The 23,234-nt window shown below is 38.3% G+C and overlaps 1 protein-coding gene across 2 annotated transcripts in view; it reads right to left on the bottom strand.

The window, feature by feature from the left end:
• The window catches only part of RAVER2 (ribonucleoprotein, PTB binding 2), a 55,968-nt gene that overhangs the window by 1,444 nt on the left and 31,290 nt on the right, over nucleotides 1–23,234 (bottom strand). The window contains exons 4-13 of one of the 2 annotated variants that reach the window (XM_081324945.1): nucleotides 18,377–18,568; nucleotides 17,252–17,366; nucleotides 16,168–16,250; nucleotides 11,086–11,184; nucleotides 10,737–10,842; nucleotides 9,490–9,755; nucleotides 5,938–6,049; nucleotides 4,957–5,105; nucleotides 3,204–3,293; nucleotides 580–705 (exon numbers count right to left, since the gene is read on the bottom strand). In XM_081324945.1, the coding sequence (XP_081181071.1) occupies nucleotides 580–705; nucleotides 3,204–3,293; nucleotides 4,957–5,105; nucleotides 5,938–6,049; nucleotides 9,490–9,755; nucleotides 10,737–10,842; nucleotides 11,086–11,184; nucleotides 16,168–16,250; nucleotides 17,252–17,366; nucleotides 18,377–18,568 (1,338 nt within the window). The remainder of the gene's footprint in view (nucleotides 1–579; nucleotides 706–3,203; nucleotides 3,294–4,956; nucleotides 5,106–5,937; nucleotides 6,050–9,489; nucleotides 9,756–10,736; nucleotides 10,843–11,085; nucleotides 11,185–16,167; nucleotides 16,251–17,251; nucleotides 17,367–18,376; nucleotides 18,569–23,234) is intronic. The other variant, XM_081324946.1, reaches the window with a different exon arrangement.

The following is a 23,234-nucleotide window of genomic DNA, read 5'->3' as shown; positions in this document are numbered from 1 at the left end:
TGTGCAGCACCTAGAATTTGGTGTTTGATAAACTCTAACCATGATCCACACAAGAAAATGATCTTAACAGATAGAAATGGTTTCAGAATTTTATTTCCCTGGATTATGTATTCCTGGGTGGAGTTGTATAAAGTATTCTTGCAGGTGGAAAAGGAATCTATCTGCAGTTTCCAAAGCTGCCCTTTCAGGATATTGCCGCTAGTTTTTTAGAGCAGGACATGAGGCAGGTGAAACCCTGACTACAGGAGGTCTAAGTTGATTCCAATTTCATGGTTACTCAGAAAAAGTATTATTAAAATAACAAACAGCATTCACAGCAACTCTAATAAATTAGCACTATCTCAGAACACTTAATGGTAGCACAAGATCTCAACTGAGAATACATAACTGTTCAAAACATATATATTGTAAAAAGAAAAAAAAGAAATTATAGCAGATTAAACTCTGCCCTACTTATCCTTCAATGAATCTCAACATGATATAGGACTTTGGATATAGGACTCTGGATTGTAGCTATCTAAATGTTGCTTATGTTTAATGCATTCTGTCGTTTTAGGCTCCATCAGAAATATTTCTTACCTTCAGGGGATGTTGAGGTGTAAATGGCAAGGCGCTTGGATGAAAGAATCCTTGGGCTGCAGCATAATATGAAGGCATGACCTGTAAATAGGTACCATAATCACCATAAACTCCTCCACTGGGTTCCTACAGAACAAAACAGAAAAAGAAAAATATGTGTTAGAAAGCTGATAACCAATTAAGAAATCAAATTGCAACAAATTAATAACATAAATTTTCAGAAAGAGAGGCATATCTGGCATAATACTTAGAGAATGGTGTAGAGGAGATTGTAGTCTTGAGTTTCTCTTGCTTCTAAAGTTCACTGGTGAACTTGCTACATCGCTACAGTCCTAATTTGTAATAGCACTGTTGTAAGGATAAAGCAGCTACATATAGTAGGCACTGCCTTAAATTCCCACTAGACAACATATCATCTTTGTCTTTGTTGGCCTTCTTCTTTCCATATATACTGTAGGCATCTGCCATTTCCTCTCCCTCATGACAGGAAGGGATAGTCCTGGTGAAGCCTCCTCCGCTTCCTTAGCTGACCTATGGAACTGTCTGCCACTTTGCTGGGGAAGGCGTAACAAAGGGAGCTGGGAATTCCAAGGAAACCTGCACCCCTGCTCCACATTCCTTCTTGCTCCAGGGAGGAACAAGGTTCACCTTCTGCCAGCACAATCCAGCCAGGCCTACCTCACCAGCAGCCATCTCAGTCACTCCCTCATCCTTCCTCTTTCCACATATAATATAATTTGTGTTATTTACCCTCCCCTCAGGAGAGTCCTCTTCCTCTCCTCCTCCTCCCACTCCTCCTCCTCCAAACCATGGAACTGCCTACATTTTGCTGGAGAGAGGTGGGAAAAGGCAGCTGTGGACCATGAGGAAAACTGCACCCTTTCACTCTACTCTGTCCCCCAAAGGCAACATCATTCCAGGGAAGAATAGGACTCATCTGTCAACCACCAGCATCCCTTAGCCAACTCTATTTTGCCCGTAGGAATCCGAATCACTCCTTTGTTCTTCCTCACTAGGCATTCAGAGATTTCAAACTTCAATTCCAAAGCAGCCTCGCTGCCAGCTGATTGGGTGCAAGGGCCAGAGGAAGGCAGGGATGTGAGCAGATATAAATTTTTCCCATCTTCCCTTGCGCCGTGGAACCTATGGGTTTCTGGGAAGTATAATCAGAAAGCGGCTGCAACCTTGCCAAATTTCAGTCCCAGGGGAGTCAAGCATCCAGGATTTTGGATGCATTCTGTAAGTTAGCCTGAGGTACTTTGATTAAAAAAAATGTTTCTCAAGCATGCATTGTTTCACCCAAATGCAGGGGTAAAAAGTGTCAAACATGAGAGTTTTAGTGGTATATAGCTAGGAAAAGCACAGTACAAAATAAAGTCTAGGTGACAGAAATATACTGTATGTAATCTCTAAAAGCAAAGCTTTTCCAGGAATCTGTCACAACAAGTTTCACTAGAAATCTATTCATTCTTAATTATACCCCGACTTTGGAATTTCAATTCACTCTGTAAGAGATTAGCTCTGAGTTTCTAAAAACTGCAAGTCATGCAAAATTGGCAGTTAAGCTACTAACTGGTGCCTGATATCTGATCCCTGAGCCACATGGTGAAAGTAGAATAAGCTCAAACTCTGGGCAAAACATCCTATCCCTATAGTAAAAGACATTCCGCAGCTACTCTCTACACCAGAGGTCCCCAACCTTTTGGGCACCAGGGACTGGTTCCATGGAGAAAGGTTTTTCCACGGACCAGAGAGGGCGTGGTTTCGTGTGCTGCCTGCATCCCATGGATGGGGCTTTGTTTCTTTGTGCGGACCGGTTGTTGGCATGCCACGGCCCAGTACCGGTCCACGGACCAAGGGGTTGGGGACCTCTGCTCTACACAATCCCTTGCAAGAAGATGGGAAATATTGCCCAGAGCAGAGCTGCTGATTTCCTAGGACAAAACCAGAGATTTAATTCCTTGATTCTTTGGGTAGGGTTTGGGAAGGCTCCAGTCAAATTCTGAAGAGTAGCTACTGTAGACAATATAGAGCTAAATGGACAATGTAATGTAAGGCTGTTTTCTGATAAGTCATGTGAAAAATTCAGTGAAGCATGAAAAAGGATTGCCAAAAAGACCCAACAGAGCACATATACAAGAAAATGAAAACACAGGTTTGCAACTTGAAGTGTTATTTATGCATAAATTATAATAGTACACAGGCTTGCTTCCCACCTCATACTCTGGGGAAAAACTCCTCTGAATTAAATTTCTTTCTAGACTAGAGCAAAAATTATAAAGTTTGCAGAACAATGCATCAGCAATTTTTATTCCTGCCTCCCCACCAAATTTCGAAGCCAATCCTGAACAATTTCTTGTCACCCAAAGAAAAGCAGTTTGGAAATGAGGCAAGGGACATGGGTCTGCTAGACTTCTATGGGTGTCTACTGCTACAGAATATTTGGTCCAGGTGAATTTGGTTGTAATAGGAAGAAAAAAAAATAACAATGGGCTGCTTCTTTAAGCATATATAAAATCAGAAAATGATAATAACAAAACCATATCTAATTTTTAAAAGAAAGATACTATAATTGAAAAGCAGGCTATATAAACCCAGCAAATAAACAAATGAAAGAAACTTACATCTGAGCCACTGTTTTCTAAGTCTCCTACTTTAGTTTGAATGCTATGGTATGCCTGAGCATACTGCTGATACCACTGCTGGACTGAATCCTACAAAAGGCAAAAGCATTTTTTATTTTTTTCATAATTATTGTTTTGCCAGCTGTATGCCACCAAGAGTACACGTTTTGCAAACCAGTTACCCCAGTTCAGTCTTGTCTCATTTAAAGCAAAAAGCAACGTTTAGATTACACTTCATATGAATCAATACATAATCAAACTGTAGCCACAAATTCTTTTTTGCCAAATGGTATCAAACTTCCAATATAACTTTCAAGACGGCCGGGTTATTTTTATAAGTAGCGGTATGCAGGCCATTCTCTAGGGCAGGGGTAGGCAACCTTGGCTCTTTTATGACTCGTGGACTTCAACTCCCAGAATTCCTGTGCTGTGCTGGCTCAGGATTTCTGGGAGTTGAAGTCCATGAGTCATAGCCATGGTTGCTTACCCCTGCCCTAGTGGCTTTGCTAACTAGAGAGTACTAGCTTCAATTTAGAGTACAGTAGTTAAGATTAGAAATCGGGGGGACCATGCTTTCTAGTCCTGCTTTGGTGTATTTGGGCCAATCTCTGTCTCTCAACCCTAGCAAGGAGACAATGGCAAACCATTTCTGAAACATCTTGCCAGGAAAACGTCAGGGATTTGTCCAGGAGGTCTCCGAGAACCAGACCCCATTGAACGGAAAAAAACAAACAACTCTTCCACTAAGGAAGAGTTTGCTTGATCTGTTTTTATGGTTAATGTTATGCCTTTTTTTAAAAAAAATCCTGTATTAAAATTGGCCTTTAATGCAAGGCTGTATTTGATGAATTATACCAAGATTTCCCTAAGCAGCATGTTATGGGTTACTTTATATAATCAGCAATTTGTGCTCTTTTTTTATAATAATGCCACATAATACAAATACCTGTTGTGTGTTTGAGTAGTAGTTTGGGAATACTGGATTTCTCATAGGTCAAAGGAGAAGGCATCCCGACAGATTTAAAGTATCCAGAATATGGAATCAACGGCCTAGATTAAATAAAGAGTGGGCCTTCCTTGGGTTTCTCTTGGGATTAGAAGAAGATAATTTCAAATATCATCCAGCCAAATCAGCTCCTTTTACCAAGGCTGTTCATGGGTTATTATGCATGCCACAAATATATTACACATCAGTGACAGAAAATTCTTGTGGAAGCAATGATGGTTATAGCTATGGAGCTGATTCCAAGGCTGCTAACAGTTGCAACATACCATTTGAAGACCACCTGCCTCTCTATGCTTCTAAATCATACAATTGTTTCTTATAGCTGTTGGCAACGAGATTCCGAATTTGTATAAATTACCTGCACACTTTGTTTCTTCTTCTATACAACCTACAGAGAGGTGCTATTAAATTAACAGCTAACAGCTCTTGACAGCTAAAAGAAACAGGCGCACTATACCAAGTGTGATCTCTAATTTGCAGGTCATTTAATTTCTTATTTGCATGAATTCACTATCAGAACTCTTTTGAATATTACTACCATATGGTTACAGTATGGTTTTTTCCCCCCAGGACAACAATATCACTCACTATTTACTTGTAATCCAGTTCTTAGCACTGGAAATCTGACTTTTTCAGCAAATCTTGCTGATTGATGTTTCTCAATTATCATCAGTCTGGAGAATTAATGCTTTCGAAAGAAGAATACATTGTCACCAGCTGCAGTGACATTATATATCTCTCACATACCTGTGTATAATCACTGTATTGTCGTGAGTAGTTAAAAGAGTTTTCCAGTGCATGCTGTGGTGTGTTTCCCTGAGCATTTACACTGTTGATTGAGTTACTTGCAACTACAGATTGTGACTTAGTATTATTAGCTTTGTTGGAGACTGCTCCTAAAAGAAGAAATTATAATTTATTACTAATTATAACAAGGTATAAATAGTTTTAAACACATTTGCTTTGCCCAAAGGCCCTTATAGGTACACAGTGCAATATTAAATAAATTCGTAACAAAACAAAGGCATAGAGCTGTTCTTTTCAAAACAAAATAAAATAAGGCACTAATAAGCATACGGTGATACCTCAGTAGTTGACTGCTTCAAAACCCGTCGAATTTGGTATTCGATGCATTTTGAAGCAAAAATGTTGTCTTTGTTTGTTTGGTACGTGATATGCTACGATTAAAAAAGGAGAATAGCCGTAGCGAACAGACAGGAAGTCAGCCATGCTGGGAAGGTCACTGCAAAAGAGGGTGACAGGGCAAGAGAGGGAGGACAGGAAGTCGGCCATGCTGGAAAGGTCACTGACATAGGAATAGGGACAGACAGGAAGTCCTTCCCGGCTGAAACAAAAGGTCACGTGGTAAATCAGGTGGTTTGTTTGGCACTTGTAGTACTCGTTGCACCTCCTGGAACCAATTAACAATGAGTATCAAGGTACCACTGTAATTCAAAGGAGTTAATTTCAGTTACACTCTTTCAGCCCTATTCTGGGAATTGTAAAACAAATTATCTACCAACCAGCACTGGACATGCATAATAGATTATGGTCCATACTCTTCAATAATGTAACCGTCCTGCAGTGGATTGTATGATAAACATCAGCAACAGCAGATCTTTTTATTGTAAACTCTTCTTAAAGGCAAGTTCCAGATTTAAATTATACCAAACAATATAATTGTATTATCTGCAAGTATTATAATCTCTTTGACTCCTGCCTGCTTACCTGAAAGACACACAGAAGGCAGAACACTTGCCAAGTTCAAGTAGGGATTTGTGCTGAGGTGTATTTCCTTAGGAGGTTCTCCAAGTAGAGAGGTTTGATTTTTGGAACAACTCTATAAAATAGATACATTTCATCACATAACTACAGCCGAAGTACAAAGTGATTTTCCATTAGAAAACCCCTCACGTTACTAACTAACCTCTCACGTTACAAACACGTTACAATTTTTAACTCTTTTTTATCTATAAATTTATCCATTCTTTTTAAAGGATAACACAATAATTACCACTTTAGACACACACACACACACACACACACACACACACAAACTTATCTGTGCTATACAGTCATTATATGTTCAAGCTCTTGCTTACGTACCTGAGATAAAAATAAAAGCCAAACAAAAGTAGAGCACATATAGAAAAAACATGGCACTGTTTTGGCTATTCTCACATATAATATAAATGCCTGTATGATTTTTGTGATTTTTTTTCTGAGTCTTGTATTCTGCTTTTTTTTTTAATGTGGCATGACATTTAAAGGCTTGAAAGGCATAAGGGCAAACTCTCTATCTAAGCTGAATTGTTGGTGTGCAACCATCAACTAATGTCTCTTTCTTTTAGACAACAAAAATGTAGCATTCTTTTTTGTTCTACTGAATTTTCAACTGAAGGAAACTAGTCTAGGAACCAATACAGAATATAATCTTTCTTTCTTAAAGGCAAAATGAATGACTAAATAATCAACCTTAAACCAGACTGGTAAAACCAGATTAGCCAGTTAACCTAAAGGCTGGGAGACAGAACTTTATCCGCCAAACTACTAAAAGGAAAACAGGCAAGTATATTAACTATACTCTTTTCTGGGCCATATCAAAGCAATGTCTCTATGTACAGGAAGAGGGAGATAACACAAATTTGCTATGGCACTAAGGTTATGTTATGCCACATAAGAAAAGCAGAATAGTAAAGAGGAAATGGAAGCTGCCTGACACAGAATGAAAAAGTTTACATTACAAACATTGTGCAAAGTTATGATAATAGAAAGCATTAAAAAGTTTGCCAAGTAAAAGAAGATGGGAAAAAATGAATATAAGAGAATAAATGCTGCTGTTGCAGGAAAAACAATGATGAAATGCTATAAAACAGAGGTGTGTACAAAACAAACTTCGTGGCATGGAAGTCTGAACGAGTCATTCTGGATGAACTGAGGTTCAGCTGAACCAAAACTGACATTTTAAAAGATAATGGAAGCAGCCTGTATGTTATAAAGAATGAGTGTTTGTTGAACGAAGCAAAAATGTTTGAATAGTCATCCTGCTTTATTACAGCATGTATTTATTTATTTATTTAGTTACATTTATATACCGCCCTTTCCCTGAGGACTCAGGGCGGTTTACAGGGAATTAAAAAATCCACCATACAAAAGTTAAAAAACCAAATTAAAAAATATTAAATTGACCCTGTACACTTAAAACCCCAATTAAAAATTTCTCCTCAGCCTGGGCCCGAGAGCTCAAAGAGCCAGGTCTTCAGGCCCCGGCGGAATGATCGGAGGTCGGGGGCAGTTCTCAGCTCCACCGGCAGCTGGTTCCAGAGGGCAGGCGCTCCCATGTATGTATGTAAGGGTGTGTATATGCCATCTTTTATCTCTCCTTTTTATGTTTTATTGATTTGATTGAAATTTCTTTGTTTGATTGTCACCCAGAGCCATTGAGATCTGGGCAGCATACAAGTTTAATCAATTATTATCTGTTCAGAACACGGAGTCACAGCTGCTAGTTCTTTAATTGGTGTGGCTCTTTATCTGCATCAAGTTCTTCCCAATGGTAATTTAATAATAAATTATATGTGGGTAATCCACAGTTAGATTTACAGTATAAGACTGGTTAAAACCTAACAATTCAAGTCTTAATCAAGGCCTAAGAATTATTAAGGTAGCATTTAATAATATAGGCAGTTCCAAGCAGGGTTGGGTTTTGTTTTTGTTTTTTGTAAAATTAGGGTGTTCAGGTCCGATAAATTCAGTATTTCTAGATACTGAATAAGTCTACGGTTCATCGCACTGTCAGATGTTTCGACTGGAATTGGCATTTTCATCCACCTGTTGAGTCCATTTCAGGATAGGGAGATGTTGCTAGATGGCGTTACTTATCTGTGCAGGATATAAACTGTTTAAAATAAAGCTGTTTTTTGCAATTGACTGATGGTGATTCTGTCAATGCTGATGCTGTTCAAGTGGTGCTCCAGATGTTTTGGGGATTGTACCCAAGGCACCTGTTCCTATTGGTACTAACCTAAAAGATTTCATATTTGCCAGTAGATTGTCATGTTTCAGAACATGCCCCAAACTGTTAATTAATTCCACATTAGTATCAAACATTATGTGAGCAGGAGAAAAACTAGTTTTTGGAAGGAACTGGGGATTGAGCACTTACTTATCTACTCTGAATACATTCCTTCCTACCAGGTTGAGCAGAGTGCAGTTAGAAACTGGACAATTTGATGTATGAAATGAAATAGATTGTGTGTACATAGGCTTTAAAAGGACAGAAACTGCAATTGAAAATATTAATTTGGAGGTAGGATCCACTCAGCTCAATGGGACGAGCTCAAAGTGCATATTATTACACTGTTCATAGAAAACTCTCTAGATGAATGTAATAAATGTTTGTATATAATAGTGGAGAATATGAGAGAGAAGGAAAAAAGGAATAAAAGACTATTAGTATGAAACAAAATAAAAACCACATTTTTAAAAAGTTTGTATTTTTGAATGAATATTCCCTGAATTGACGAAAACGGTGAGTTTTTTTTTCTCAGAAAATGTTTCTTGAAAATTTATCCAGAATGAACAGTTTCACAGGTCTGTTTGCTATTTTGTCAGTGGAATATTGATATATTATTCAGCAGTTGCATTACAAATTTCATACATGCAAATTACATATATAATTTAAAAAATGATAAACCATGATTTAAAATATATTTCCAAGCCCTAAATTCTTGGGGTTTGTACCAGCTTAAAGATAAATGCAAAGAAATCTCTAAACTTATAAGGATAATTTTAAATCAATCCTACCATAAGTAAAACTGTTCAGGTTTCATATTTTGGTTAAGAGGAAACTCTGCTGCAGAAGAACTGCAATAAACTTGGTGGCATTAGGTATCATGCTAGGTCATGTTTTATTTCACTAAGGTAGACTGAGTAAACCTTACCTGACTTTTTTAAATTGCATCTAAGACTTATGGCTTGCAAACCATAATCACATTATGGCTTAGTATGATAGGCAAATTTCATCTTCCTGATATTTAACGCAAATAGAGCAATTAATTGCAAAAGACAGGAAACACTTGTCACTACATTTCTAATTTTAATAAAAGCCATTAGTCTTTCACTGTAATTTAAAATTAATAATCTGTTTGAAAATGCTTTTTGCAATTAAGATTGGAATGCTGATAAAACAATTGTAAAACTTCTTGCTGGCTGCAACACTAATGAATGAATCTAAGTACAAGGGCAGAAGAAAAAAAAAGCTGAATCCCATTTCCTTACACCAATGTTTGAGTCAGCATTCTTTGGCTGGCTCTGCTGGTGGAGGTGTCCTCCCTGTAGGCCTCCTATAGCAACATTGGTTAAGCTCTGTTGATATGTTTCAGATGTGGAGCCGGTGCCTTCTGTCAGTTCCAGTGAAGATGGCAATTTCTCTTGGGTGTTATTTTGCCTTGGCACGGCTTGCCCAGTTACATGCTGGTTTGGGAAGAATGGTAGTAAGCCAATCCCTGCTGCCATTGCCATTGGAGCTGGAGTCTGATGAGATACTGTAGAATCAGCCATAAATAGAAAAAACTGTTATAGAACAGAACACTGGATTTTTACTACATGAAAAGCGCTAAGGTTCACGTTGATACTTGCAACTAATTATTGAACTATCCTTACTTACTGAATACTGTGCAAGCCTATTGAAGTATACATATGCGCACCATACTGTTCACATTTTATACGCTAATTTTGGAAAATAATTCTGCTTATGATTTGCCCTAAGAATGGAATTCTGGATGATAGCAGTCATCCTATTTTTCTGTCAAAAATGACAAATGCTGGTCTTTTTGAGATGTACGATAATATTTAATTTGATCACTAATTAATAATTGATATCCATATACCATTTGTTTCTTGAAATACTGTTAACGATAATTATATTTTAAAGAATACTGTAACAGTGGTAAACTTCTTTTATCTCTGAAGGGAAAAATATAAAATAAAAAGGTTTTAAATCTAAAATTTCTATAGCAGGTTGCAACACTAAGGCACAACATCTGAGAGAAAGTCTACTAAACACACTGCAACTTTTAAATAAATATGAATAAGAGGGCACAATACAGGGTGTCAATGCAGTGCACACAATATAATTTTAATTTTATTTTTTGTATTATGTTTTGATAGTTTAAAATGTTTTTAATGATTGTTCGCCACCCACTGGTTTGAGATGAATAAATGAAATTGAATAAATGAATAAATGTGTAAAGTATAAAGTTAGAGCCACTATTTCTGCCATTGGGCAAAAATAATTTAACTCACATATCTGGCTATTAATATATTTAATATTGAATTGTGTCCCTAAAATTGTGTCCCTAAAATTATCACATGACCATTGAGTGCTGTGACAGTTGTAAATATGAGCATTTTAAAATAATGTTCTAACTTTAAATGGTTGCTAAATGAGGCTGTCAGTAAGCGAGGACTACCTATATTTTCAAGGTGAATTTCTGTTATTATAAAGGAAACAAAATGTTACTTGCATGGTTCTCCCGGACTCCCTATGTCTGGGGCTGCTTGTGGTAAAGGCCCCATTCCTAACATTGTTTGAAGCAACATAGTTGGCGGCTCTCCAAGCAAACTTGGTTTCTACAAAGAAAAAAGATTATAGATTACTTTTTAAAATGTATTTGATTAAAATTGTTCCAAAGAATTCCAGTGCACATACTCTGTTTTACCATCTTAGCTGATAACAGAAGACGAAGAAAAAGGAAATACTGCTAGTGCTGCTACTAATATTGGCAACAAAAATATGAATTAGAATATATTTCCATTCTTCATTTTATCCAGGAGTCTGGCCTAAATTATAAATACAGGTCTATTTTAACTCACACTATTAGGTTGCATATTCTCAATCTTTGATAGTGGTGCCATAGGTAGATGTGACAAATTTTGTAGCAACAAATTTGATGCGTTTCCAAAAACAGGACCCTGTAAGATTGAAAGGAATAGAATTATGTAAGAGTTATATACATATGGAACAAATATTATTCCAAACAAGAAAAAGAGATAAATATAAATTCATTTCATATCTTTCACCAACTATATGATCCAAACTTCAAAATTCAGAATTCCTTTCAACATTAAAGATGTATCACATATTTGTGAATTGACAACACTGCATATCACTTTGGGACAGCTACTAAATTTTGCTTCTGAGAACTAGTACACATACCCTATTTTTCATTTCACTCTTCTAAAAGATGGTAAAAGGTAGGACTCATGGTGGTGCAGTGGTTAGAATGGATTATTGCAGGCTAATTCTGCTGACTGCCAGCTGACTACCAGCAGTTCAGTTCTCACTTGCTCAAGGTTGACACAGCTTTCCAACCTTCCGAGGTCGGTAAAATTGAGGACCCAGATTGTTGGGGGCAATATGCTGACTCTGTAAACTGCTCAAAGAGGGCTGTAAAGTGGTATATAAGTCTAAGCGCTATTACTATTGCTAAAATGTGTAACCTCTAAGTGAAGATTAAAAAAAAATGTAATCTTGTTCCTCTTAATGGAAACAATGGTGTGTGTTTTTTTAAAGTTTTTCACTACGGATTTGATCTTGGCTATTTTCCAATATTAGGAAGAAGTAATATCACATATATTAAGTAATATTATAATAATAATAATAATAATAATAATAATAATAATAATAATAATAATAATAATAATAATAATAATAATAATAATAATAATAATAGGAGCCCTTACAGGGGCGGGCTGAGGAGTTCAGCCAGAATCTGGCAGACAAAATTGCTCCGATTCGGACCGGGTTGGACGCTGACTGGGCAGAGTCTGACGGGGAGGAATCGAGCGGTCTTGAGAGTAGTATTATCTGGACTGAGTTTGATCCTGTGACTCCCGAGGAGGTGGAGAGGATTATGGGGAGGCTGAGCTCTACCACCTGTTTATTGGAACTGTGCCCCTCCTGGCTGGTTTATTCAGCTCGGGAGGAGACACAAGGCTGGTTCCAGGCAGTGATATCTGCCTCTTTGAGTGAGGGTGTCTTTCCTGCCACCTTGAAGGAGGCGGTGGTGAGACCCCTTCTCAAGAAGCCTGCCCTGGACCCGGCTGTTTTAAATAACTACCGTCCGGTCTCCAACCTTCGCTTTTTGGCAAAGGTTGTTGAGAGTGTGGTGGCGCATCAGATTCCTCTGTTCCTGGAGGAAACTGATTATCTGGACCCGTACCAATCGGGTTTCAGGCCCGGGTACAGCACAGAGACGGCATTGGTCGCGCTGATGAATGATCTCTGGCGGGCTCGGGACAGGGGTTGCTCCTCTGTCCTAGTCCTTTTAGATCTCTCAGCGGCTTTTGATACCATTGACCATGGTATCCTGCTGCGACGTCTCGAGGGGTTGGGAGTGGGGGGGCACTGTTTTACAGTGGTTCTCCTCCTACCTCCTGGGCCGTTCACAGTCAGTGTTGACGGGAGGGCAGAGGTCTGCCCCGAGGCCTCTCGTTTGTGGAGTTCCTCAGGGGTCGGTCCTCTCTCCCCTCCTGTTCAACATCTATATGAAGCCACTGGATGAGATCATTTGTGGTTTCGGGGTGGGGTATCATCAGTACCAACTTTTTCTTTCCACCCCAAACCAACTCAGTGATGCCCTCGACGTGATGTCCCGTTGCCTGGAGGCGGTTCAGGTCTGGATGGGGAGAAACAGGCTCCGACTCAATCCTGCCAAGACTGAGTGGCTATGCATACCGGCATCTCGGGAAAACCAGTTTTGTCCATCGTTAACTATGGGGGGTGAGGTGTTACCCCCCGTTGATAGGGCTCGCAACTTGGGCGTCCTCCTGGATTCACGGCTCAGTTTAGAAGATCATATAGGAGCCGTGACCAGGGGGGCTTTTGCCCAGGTTCGCCAGTTGCGACCCTATCTGGACCGAGATGCCCTACGCACAGTCACTCATGCGCTCGTGACCTCCCGTTTAGACTACTGCAATGCTCTCTACATGGGGCTGCCCTTGAGGACCACTTGGAGGCTTCAACTGGTGCAGAATGCGGCCGCGCAAGTTGTGATGGGGGCTTCCCGATACTCCCATGTAACACCTCTACTCCGCGAGCTGCATTGGCTTCCGGTTGCCCTTCGGGTGAGATTCAAGGTGCTGGTGATGACCTATAAAGCCCTTAATGGCTTGGGTCTGGGTTATCTGAGGGAACACCTGCTGCCGGCATCAAGCTCCCTTCATCCCGTGCGCTCCCACAGGGAGGGCCTTCTCAGGATACCGCCGGTTAGGGAATGCCGGCGGGTTATTTCTAGGGGAAGAGCCGTTCTCTGTGGGCGTGCCTGCCCTCTGGAATGATTTACCCGTGGAACTCAGGACCGCCCCCGATCTGCGTTCATTTCGCCGGGACCTGAAAACCTGGTTTTTCGATCTATCAGACCTGGACTGAAGGGGTTTTAGCTTTTTAAATGTTTTAATTGGGCTTAATTAATTTAATGTATTTTAATTCTATATTATTTTTATATTGTATTTTATTCTGCCCTGTAAACCGCCCTGAGTCCTTCGGGAATAGGGCGGTATAGAAATTTAATTAAAATAAATAAATAAAAATAATTAATATTGATTAATATGAATATTAATTAATATTAATGCCTTCCTATTTCAAAGGATGGATATAAATGTAAATAACTAAAAATTTAAATGAGCTGTTTTTCAACAAGTGTTAGAAACTGACTGACCTTGTCCAGGATAAGAAGTTAAATAGGGTTTAGTGCTGGTTTTTATTTAGATGGGAGACTACCAATAAATACCGGGTCTGTAAGCTAGACCGGTCATTTGAAAAAATAAACCAGAAGGTAGCCAGGCAAACCACTTTTGATTTACAGGTAGTCCTCAACTTACAACCACTCATTTAATGACCATTCAAAGTTACAATGGACCGAAAAAAGGGACTTACGACCGTTTTTCATACTTATGACCATTGCAGCATCCCCATGGTCACGTATTCACGTGATCCTGCATGTATTTATGACAGCTGCATTGTCCTGGGGTCATGTGATCACCATTTGCAACCTTCCCAGCAAGCAAAGTCAATAGGGGAAAGCAGATTCACTTAACAATTGCGTAATTCACTCAACACCTGCACTGATTTGCATAAGAACTGTGGCAAAAAAAAGTCAAAAAATGGGGCACAAGTCACTTAACAATGGCCTTGCTTCACAAAGGAAATTTTGGGCTCAATTGTGGTCGTAAAGTCAAAGGTCTACCTGTAGTGCTAGGAAAACAACGTAGGCATAATAATTTGAGGGGAACTACTTTTTAAGTTAGCTACACCATCTATTCCCAAATATATGCAACTGAAGAATCAAAAGATTCAATCCATTATTAAAAATAACCAGAGAAATCCCTGTTTTATAAGTTTAAACCAGCAAAACTTCTTATATGTCAGACACTGCAACTTCCAACTAGTTGTCACCTAGTACCTTTCTAATGTTTTGACATTAGCAGAAGAGGCAGGACAAAAGCTTTTTGTTCTTTTTCCAATGGATTTGAGGTTGGAAGAGTTTGATTACATGGGAAGCATTTCATTTCCTAGAGTCCTTTGAATCCCATTCTCTCTCCCCCCCCTCTTTTAAAAAAAGTTTTTAATCCCCAAAAGATGGTGCTGGAAGAAAACTACTTTGCTGCCAAAATTCAGCAAGATCAACGTTGGGGTAGCAGTCTATGGGTAGCTCTCTTCGAGATTAAGGAAAAATATCCTCTACATTATTAGGTAAGTACATTATCTACTATGTCACTACGTAATCTTGAAAATAAGATTATCTATTTGTTTGTTTTTATTTGTATCCCACTTTTATTATTTTTTACAAATAACTCAAGGCAGCGAACCTATCCAACACACTTTTTTCCTCCTATTTTCCCCAGAACAACAACAACCTTGTGAGGTGGGTTGGGCTGAGAGTGAGAGTGACTGGCCCAAAGTCGCTCAGCTGCTTTCCTAGCTAAGGCAGAACTAGAACTCACACTCTCCCAGAGTCTAGCCTGGCACCTTAATCACTAGACCAAACTTGCTCTAATTATTTAATATTCTGCATCTTTGTTAATAAGGATTAAGAAAATAGATTTTAGCATCTAGATCAACTATTTTGATTTTCAAAATATTCATTTTCCCCCCTCTTTGTCTACTCTTTTTAAAAAATAAAGAGTCAAATAGAGTGTGTAAAAATTTGAGCCTGTTGTCTGGGATTGGTAAGGAATTTGATTCCAACACCATCTGAAAGCATAGCAGGTGTCTCATGCATAGTTGAAACATACTTTCAAACTAAGTAACCATATGGCAAAGCACTTATTTGGCCAATTATGGGCAATCCCAGTAACATGTTTCCCAGTATTTAAGTATAAAAGTAAAATCTTTCTCTGAAGGTATCACAAGAGTGCTATGAAAATAATATAGCTGATGACATAATAGCTAACTTCAGTTTTTTAGATCTCTTTTAACACCAGAAATCTTCTTTTCTACTACAATTTTTTTTAAAAAAGGTTATTTATAGTATAAGGCATGTCAAATGCAAGTAAGGTGCTGAAATAATAACCTTAGCAGTATGATTTCTGTTACATATAATGTTTTTTTACTTCAACCTAGAAAGAGCACAAATATAATACAGAGATAAATCAATAATTCGGTTTAGTTTATAACCACTTCTCAGGTGTTTCTTGTATTTGTTAGTTTAATATGGAAATCCAGATCATGTTCTGTCTCTTTGCTCTCTGGGGAGCAAATTCTAGAAACTAAAATTCAGAATACATAAAACAGATGTTGCAATCAAGATAAATACAGTCAAGAAAAATACTGTAATAATTTAGCATTTCATACTGGAGCATCTAATTACCTCCTATTGCTATTATGATAATACACTAAAATTCTAACTCTTATCACACATCTGCTTCACCAATATATGTTATCTATAAACATACCTGATGAATTTTATTCAAATGCAAAAAGGCTGGACCGATTGATGGATTTACAAGGTGAGACACATTCATGGGAGCTCCTAGGACTATTTTAGAAAAAAAAATATAACCAAATTTTACCATTAATTTACTTATAATGCCTATGTTAAGATAATGTATGAATAGCTAAACATTATTTTAAAGGACTTATCTTTTGCAATAAGATAAGCTGAGCTTCAGCAGAGTTGCTGTTTTTGTCTAAGATGGCAGACTGGCAGACACTATAAACCATTCTCACTGTTTCTACGGAAGTGCAAAATTCATGGACACAATAATGTTTAAATAATGTAGAAAGTTTTATAGACAACTTTGGTACAATTTAGGTTTGGCTTTTGCCAGGAAGATAAGGTATAACTTTTTCCTATATTCCCAAATTTTCAAGGATACACATATTAAAAGCTGGAGACATGGATAAAATGATGTACTATTTATTGCTGCTCCCCAAAAAAGCAAAAAAGCTTTTTTTGAAACTGAAACAAAAAAGTGAATTCTTCAAGCTTTGCTCATAATTATAGCTTCAGCAACATATAATTTATCTTCTGTACCTTTATAGCTAATTTCTAAGGCCCAAATGATAGCTTCATTTTTAATTTTCAAACTTTGTAAAAGTGTATTACTATTTCCATATAGTTTCTTATTCCAATATAGGAATAACTAAGAACTTCACACAGCTTTTGGAAGAAGGTTTAGTAAGGTGCCTATGAGACAAAGGACTCCTTCTTTAGGGAAAAAAAACAGGGCTCAGGTCTGCCTATATTTATCTGTAAGTCCCCTGTAAATCCTTCAATATGAGTTCAGATTTTCCACACTCAGTCAGTGGGAATGCACTCTGAAACTTCAAGTTATTTGAGATCAATAGTAAATAAATACATTTTAAAAAAAATGGAAAAAAAGAAAAGGTCTGTAACTGCTTTGGTTTCTTCCCCTCCAAAGCTGTTTATTTTATGAAATTAATGTATAATGGGAATTCTAAATTATTTCAGAATATATATATATATATATATATATATATATATATATATATATATATATATATATCAAAGCTTACCACATCCATGCACCTGATGCCGTAACAACATCTGCAACATGGCTGGAGTATTTAAGCTTTTCATGATTTGCACAGCATTTGGTTCTGGAAGTAACCCTTTTTGATTGTTTTTCATCTTGAATAAAGGAGAAATTAAAAGGAAACTGAGTTTCACAATAAAAGAAGGATATTAATATCTATTCGTTCATTTGTGCACAAACAGCTCAAAATAGCAATGAGAAAATCCAAAATCAGCAGTGGCAAAAAAAATCTTAGGATAGATGAAGGCTTTATAGAATCATGGAAAGCTTTCAATTTTCAACATTTCATTACACAAAGAGGATTGGGGGGGGGAGAGAAGTAAAACTGACATGGCTAATTGCAGAACCATTCTCTGTAATCTTTGCAAAGTCCTGGAGAAAGGCAAAATCCCAGAAGACTCCTTATTTTCAGAAAGGGGAAGAAACAGATCCTGGACCTCAGCGCTTAACATTGGTATTTATTAACAGGAGTCTTGCAAGACTAAGTTGATCTCCTCAGATCGGTTGATCATGGAAATCCAATATATCTTTAAGAGCATTAAGAAGAGCAAAGAGTCCAGATTGCAGGAAGCAGTCTTCTTGCTTTACTCTGCCTTAATCACTCCACCAAATTGGATCTCATATTTATTTATTTTTATTAAATTTATACGCCAGCCATCTCACTATCCAAAGTGATTCTGGGTAGCATAAATTTTTTTTAATAAATAAATAAAACCATAGGGACAAAGTATAATGGTAAATGCAGCTAAACCCAGACCAGAAAGGCAAATGTTGTCAGGATATGGAGAGGAACAGATTGCCTTTCGCTCAGTAATAATAATAATATATAAAGTTAGAAGGGACCTTGGAGGTCATCTAGTCCAGTTTGCAAGAGCAATTCATAGATCTGTCTCAGAAGAAACTGATAAAAGAAAAATAATCTGATGCATACACAGAGCAAATTTTACATTCCTAGAGACCATCAAACACAGAAAAGTCACAAATCCACACGGAAACAAAACCTGAATCACAGATCCATTAACTTTGGGCTACACATAAGCGTGGTAATATCCATATATAAGTAATGTAATAAATGTGTCTGCTTTTACAGTCCAAACATTTTTACCATTCGTTGTGCTGCTATAAGTGTAGCAAGAGTACTGAGGCCCGGAACTCCAGGAGCACAATAAGACACGTGGACTCGTTTTTCGTTGATAGTCAAACCATCTGTGCTTTGCTCCACTTCCTCTGTTTGTTCTGCTGTCTCATACTCAATTACTGCAAAGCCACCAACAGAGCTGTCTTCATCCTGAGCAAGCTGAAAGGACATTTCACAACACAATGAAAAGAAGTCTATTCTGTTTCAGCTGTTCCAACTGTATAACCTGTATGTCTTGAATGAAATAAATTAACATGCAGATCATTCCTTAATCAAAACTTAATCTAATATACTAAGGATAATAAATTACACACAGAAACAATAGATACTGCCCATTTTATGAATACCCTGTCTTTGTAATGATGAGCATATATTTCCTTGAAATATTATTCTTACTATGAAATACATACTACTGACTTTTAAACGCAATCGTATTGACACACTTTCTTATCCAAAAGCATGAAACACAATTAAATTTTACTTGATTAGTTTTAATATCTACATGCATTCTTGTGCAAGGTATAGGTTTTGTTTGTTTCCTTTTATAGCATTACAGTTGAAGCATCTTTTTTTTTTAATCCCATTTATATCCCGCCCTTCTCCGAAGACTCAGGGTGGCTTACAATCTAAGCACAAATCAATGTGCTTAGCAATAGCCTTCATTCTATGTATATGCCTGCTTATTAGGGCTTTCACACACACCCCCAGCGGCATTATTACAAAGTCAGCTTATTGCCCCCAACAATCTGGGTCCTCAACATCTCCCCAACAGTTACCAGAATCTAAATACTCAAATATGTTTGCATTCGGTAGGGAAGATAATTTATCTTGCCAGAGAACAATAAATCTATATAGACAAATGTTTCACTGGATATGGTGCCTGGATGCATCACTTGGTGATCATGTCAAACTGCAGTCTTTTTAAGATCAGCATCATGTGCCTCTGCTTTATGAACTTTGAAATGAACGCAGGTAACCATGTTCTCATTTTTTTCCTGGGCTTATAAACTGTTCCAATTACAAGCGACTTTGAGTTACACATTTATCTTAGTGAGGCTAAAACAATACCATTAAAACAAAGCCTGTCAATCCATACTGTACATATTGAGAACACTAAACAAAATGAAACCAATTCGGTTAGCCAAAAAAACGGAAACCTTCTGCAGCCAGAAGCAGAAAGCTCACATTTTTCAAATCTCCAAGGTCTAATGCAATAAACACATTTTAATGGCCTCTAGGAAAACCAATAGAAAAAAGGCCATTGCAGTGTCTGGCTGGGCTCTTCTTCCACAGAAGGTGAGCATCAAATTGAGAAAGCTTGTTTCTATGAGTCTCTGGAGGTATCGTTCCTTGGGACCGCACTCTATCTAATCTTATCAGACTAGCAGATATTACTGGAGTAAGCAATCCCATAGATATTCCTTTGGTCAGGGGTTAGGCAACCTCGGCTCTTTTATGTCTCATGGACTTCAACTCCCAGAATTCCTGAGTCAGCTATGCTGACTCAGGAATTCTGGGAGTTGAAGTCCATGAGTCATAAAAGAGGCGAGGTTGCCTACCCCCTGCTGTAGGGACTATGCTAGTTAAGCAGCAGAATCATATAAGCCTATTGGTTACAGAAGATGCATAGAAGTGTAAAGAAGAGAACAAGCAAACAAATAGCAGGTGTGTGGGTTGTTTTTTTTGGTGGAAACAAGACAGTAAAAACAAGTTAAATTCCGTTTAGTCATGTGACCAGCTTCTTGGTAATCTATAACTGCACTCCTTCCCCTTGATGCCCCTCCTCCTCCCAAGTAAAGTCAGCATGTGCTGATAAGACACATGCTATTAAGAAAACTAGTATCCTTTTGAACCAGAGAGAAGACACAGAACGTGAGAGCTAACGGATACTCATATTTCTTGTTCTTTCTTAGATATACGGTAGTTTTAAGGATAATTTCCCTCCTGGTCAAAGACTAATTTGCAATAATGCTGCAACTGCGCATTCGGTTTCCTGGAGATAAATCTCACTGTATTCTTTCACCTTTTCTCTATGTCTATGTGCAAGGAACTCATAAACATACGTGTTTCGTATCTTTCTCCAAAAATGAAAAAAGAACAAATAATATCTAGGAAAGTGATTATGAATAATATCAGCGTGCTTTTTTCCCCCCACCCTTTCGGTAGCTTTCCCCATTTCATATTCGCCTTACTACTCCTTGCTGATGCTTTCATTTTTTTCCACGGGAATCGCTACTCTTGAAAATAGTTAGAAATTCAGCCTGTCTCTCACCCCTATGTACAGGAAAGGGTGGAGATACCAAAGAAGCAAGGCATGCACATTTATTCTCCTTTCCCCTCCCTCCCTATTGCATATTAAATATGCTCACTTTAGAAGTTCAATTCTGGAGCAACCCCATATTCTTGGAAGAAAGTCTGATCAATCTAAGAACGAACAACAGAAGGCTACCTAAAAGCTCTTTGAGGTTCATTTGTAAGAAAAAAAGCACAAGAAAAAAGAATGTGGTGCTCGAGAAATTGCCTATTATTGTCAGACAGCATGTGGATAGCAGGCTATACTCTTCCATGTTGTATTGGTTGTTTCCTAAAGTAAACATTAAGATTTCCAGTCGTGTCTGATTCTAGGGATGCTTATCTCCATTTCTTAGCTGAGATAGCCAGGAAGACATTTCCGTGGTCTTGTGGCCAGCATGACTACATGCAAGGCATATGGAACGCTATTACCTTTCCACTGAAATGGTACCTATTTATCTACTTGCATTTGCATGCTTTCAAACATGCTTTCAAACTGCTAGGTCAGGGGTCGGCATCCTTAAATACTCAAAGAGCCACTTGGACCCATTTCCCAGAGAAAAGAAAACAGTGGGAGCTGCAAAAATTGTGTGTGTGTGTGTGGGGAACTTGATTGAAGAGTTTAATTAAAAAGAAATAGAGGCTGTTGTGCATGAGTTCTCTCTCTCTCTCCTTCCCTCTCTCTCCCTCTTTCTTCCCTCCCTCTTTCTCTCTCCCCCCCCCCTCTCTCTCCTTCTCTCTGATCTTCTGCTCACTTGGCAAGCTGGCTTCATGCTGTTCTCCAACAAGCTGACACATATTCTTATTGGGCTGGCTCTCCTGCCCTTGGTCTGACAGTCCTCTTCCCCCACTCAGTGTGTGTGTGTGTGTGTGTGTGTGTGTGTGTGTGTGTGAGAGAGAGAGAGAGAGAGAGAGAGAGAGAGAGAGAGAGAGAGAGAGAGAGAGAGAGAGAGAGAGAGAGATGCTGCTTTCTGCTGAAACGAGATGCAGCAAAGGCAGGAGCCCTGTCCAATAAGCTTGTCAGCTTGTTGGAGAACAGCGTGAGGCCACTCTCTTTTTTTTACACACACATACACAGACAGACACAGAGAGAGAGAGAGAGAGACAGAGAGAGAGAAGAGAAGCACAAGTGCCTCTCTGTCTCTCTGAAAATGGTGGAGGACAACTGGGAGCCGCAGGAGAAAGCTAAAAGAGCTGCATGTGGCTCCAGAGCCGCGGGTTGCCATCCCGTGTGCTAAGTGGACAGGAGCTGGGGCAAGTAACAGGAGCTCACCCTGTCGTGCGGCTCTCAGGTCTCGAACTGACCTACTCTTTAACCACTGAGCCATCATTTATACATAAAGGTATAAATATGTTTTTAACATGCATATAGAGTATTGTACTTAAATTTTTCCTCATGGAAAGTGCAAATCCTCTTTTGGATTTTTTCTATTCCATTCTGTTTCCAAAGAAAGTGTGAATGGCATTGTTTTTATGTAATTAACTAATAAAGGCAGACATTGTTCAAAAGTGTGCTCCCCCTCCCGTTTCAGTATTTAGCAAGAGAAAAAGATGAAAAGTGTCAATATTTATATTGATATTGCCAGTCCATAACTGATGTCACAGCAATTTATTTATCCATCACTTTCAAAAGGTCTTAAAGAATCTTCATCTGCTCAACCTCCACAGGAAATATGGAGCTTAGCAGCACTCATTTCATGCCAACCGAGAACTTTTCCCCCTTTGATAAACAAGTAGCAGCTGTTCACTCTGTCCTATAAACTCTCTCTAGAACAATATAAAAACATAAATAGCTATAATCCACCTGTGCAAACCTTGTCAAAGTGGATGAAAGTTCCTTGAAAACAATGCTAGTCACTAGGATCGTTCCAAAATAGATCCACAAGTAAAATATTACTGGGAACAAATGCAGAATATAGCCTCGGATAATAACATTCTGCCACAGAACAAAACACTATGTATAAACAAAATCAGAATAATGTTTAGAAAAATAACAACTGTGAAATAACACAGCCTGCAGCTGAAAGGACAGTTACGATAAGTATCTTTGCAACATGCCAGAAGAAGAGCAAAGACAGCTGGATAACATGAAAGTCTATCTAGTCCAATATTTTGTTCCCACAGTTGCCAAGTAGATGTCTCTGGAAAGAACACAAGCACAACATAAGAGCAGAGACATCTTTCTACACTGTTCCCCAACAATTGGCACTGCCTCCATTTCTGGAAGGCAATAAGTAGACATTAAAACTAGCGACTACCAGTGCCTTATCTTCCATGAATATTTCGATCACTATTGCTTTGTAATTGTAAATGTCACTGCTTCAAAAACTTATCCTGATCAAGATGCACGTCTCCATAATTTATCCTGAGTTTCCTAAATTTCAATGAAGCATTCAGTTTCTTTGGACAGCACTTGTTATGAATAAGCTCATTCTTTTTTTTCTCCAAAGTGCACTTAATTTCACCTCATAGTCTAGTCTTAATTTCTTATGCTTAACATTTAGCCTCCTTTTGCATCTTTTTAGGTTTTTGA

Source organism: Vipera berus (assembly GCF_964194415.1).
Source record: "Vipera berus genome assembly, chromosome: 3".
In the NCBI taxonomy this organism is placed as follows: Eukaryota; Metazoa; Chordata; class Lepidosauria; order Squamata; family Viperidae; genus Vipera; species Vipera berus.
Note: the sequence above shows the minus strand (reverse complement) of the source record. Positions and strands in the feature narration are given on the sequence as shown.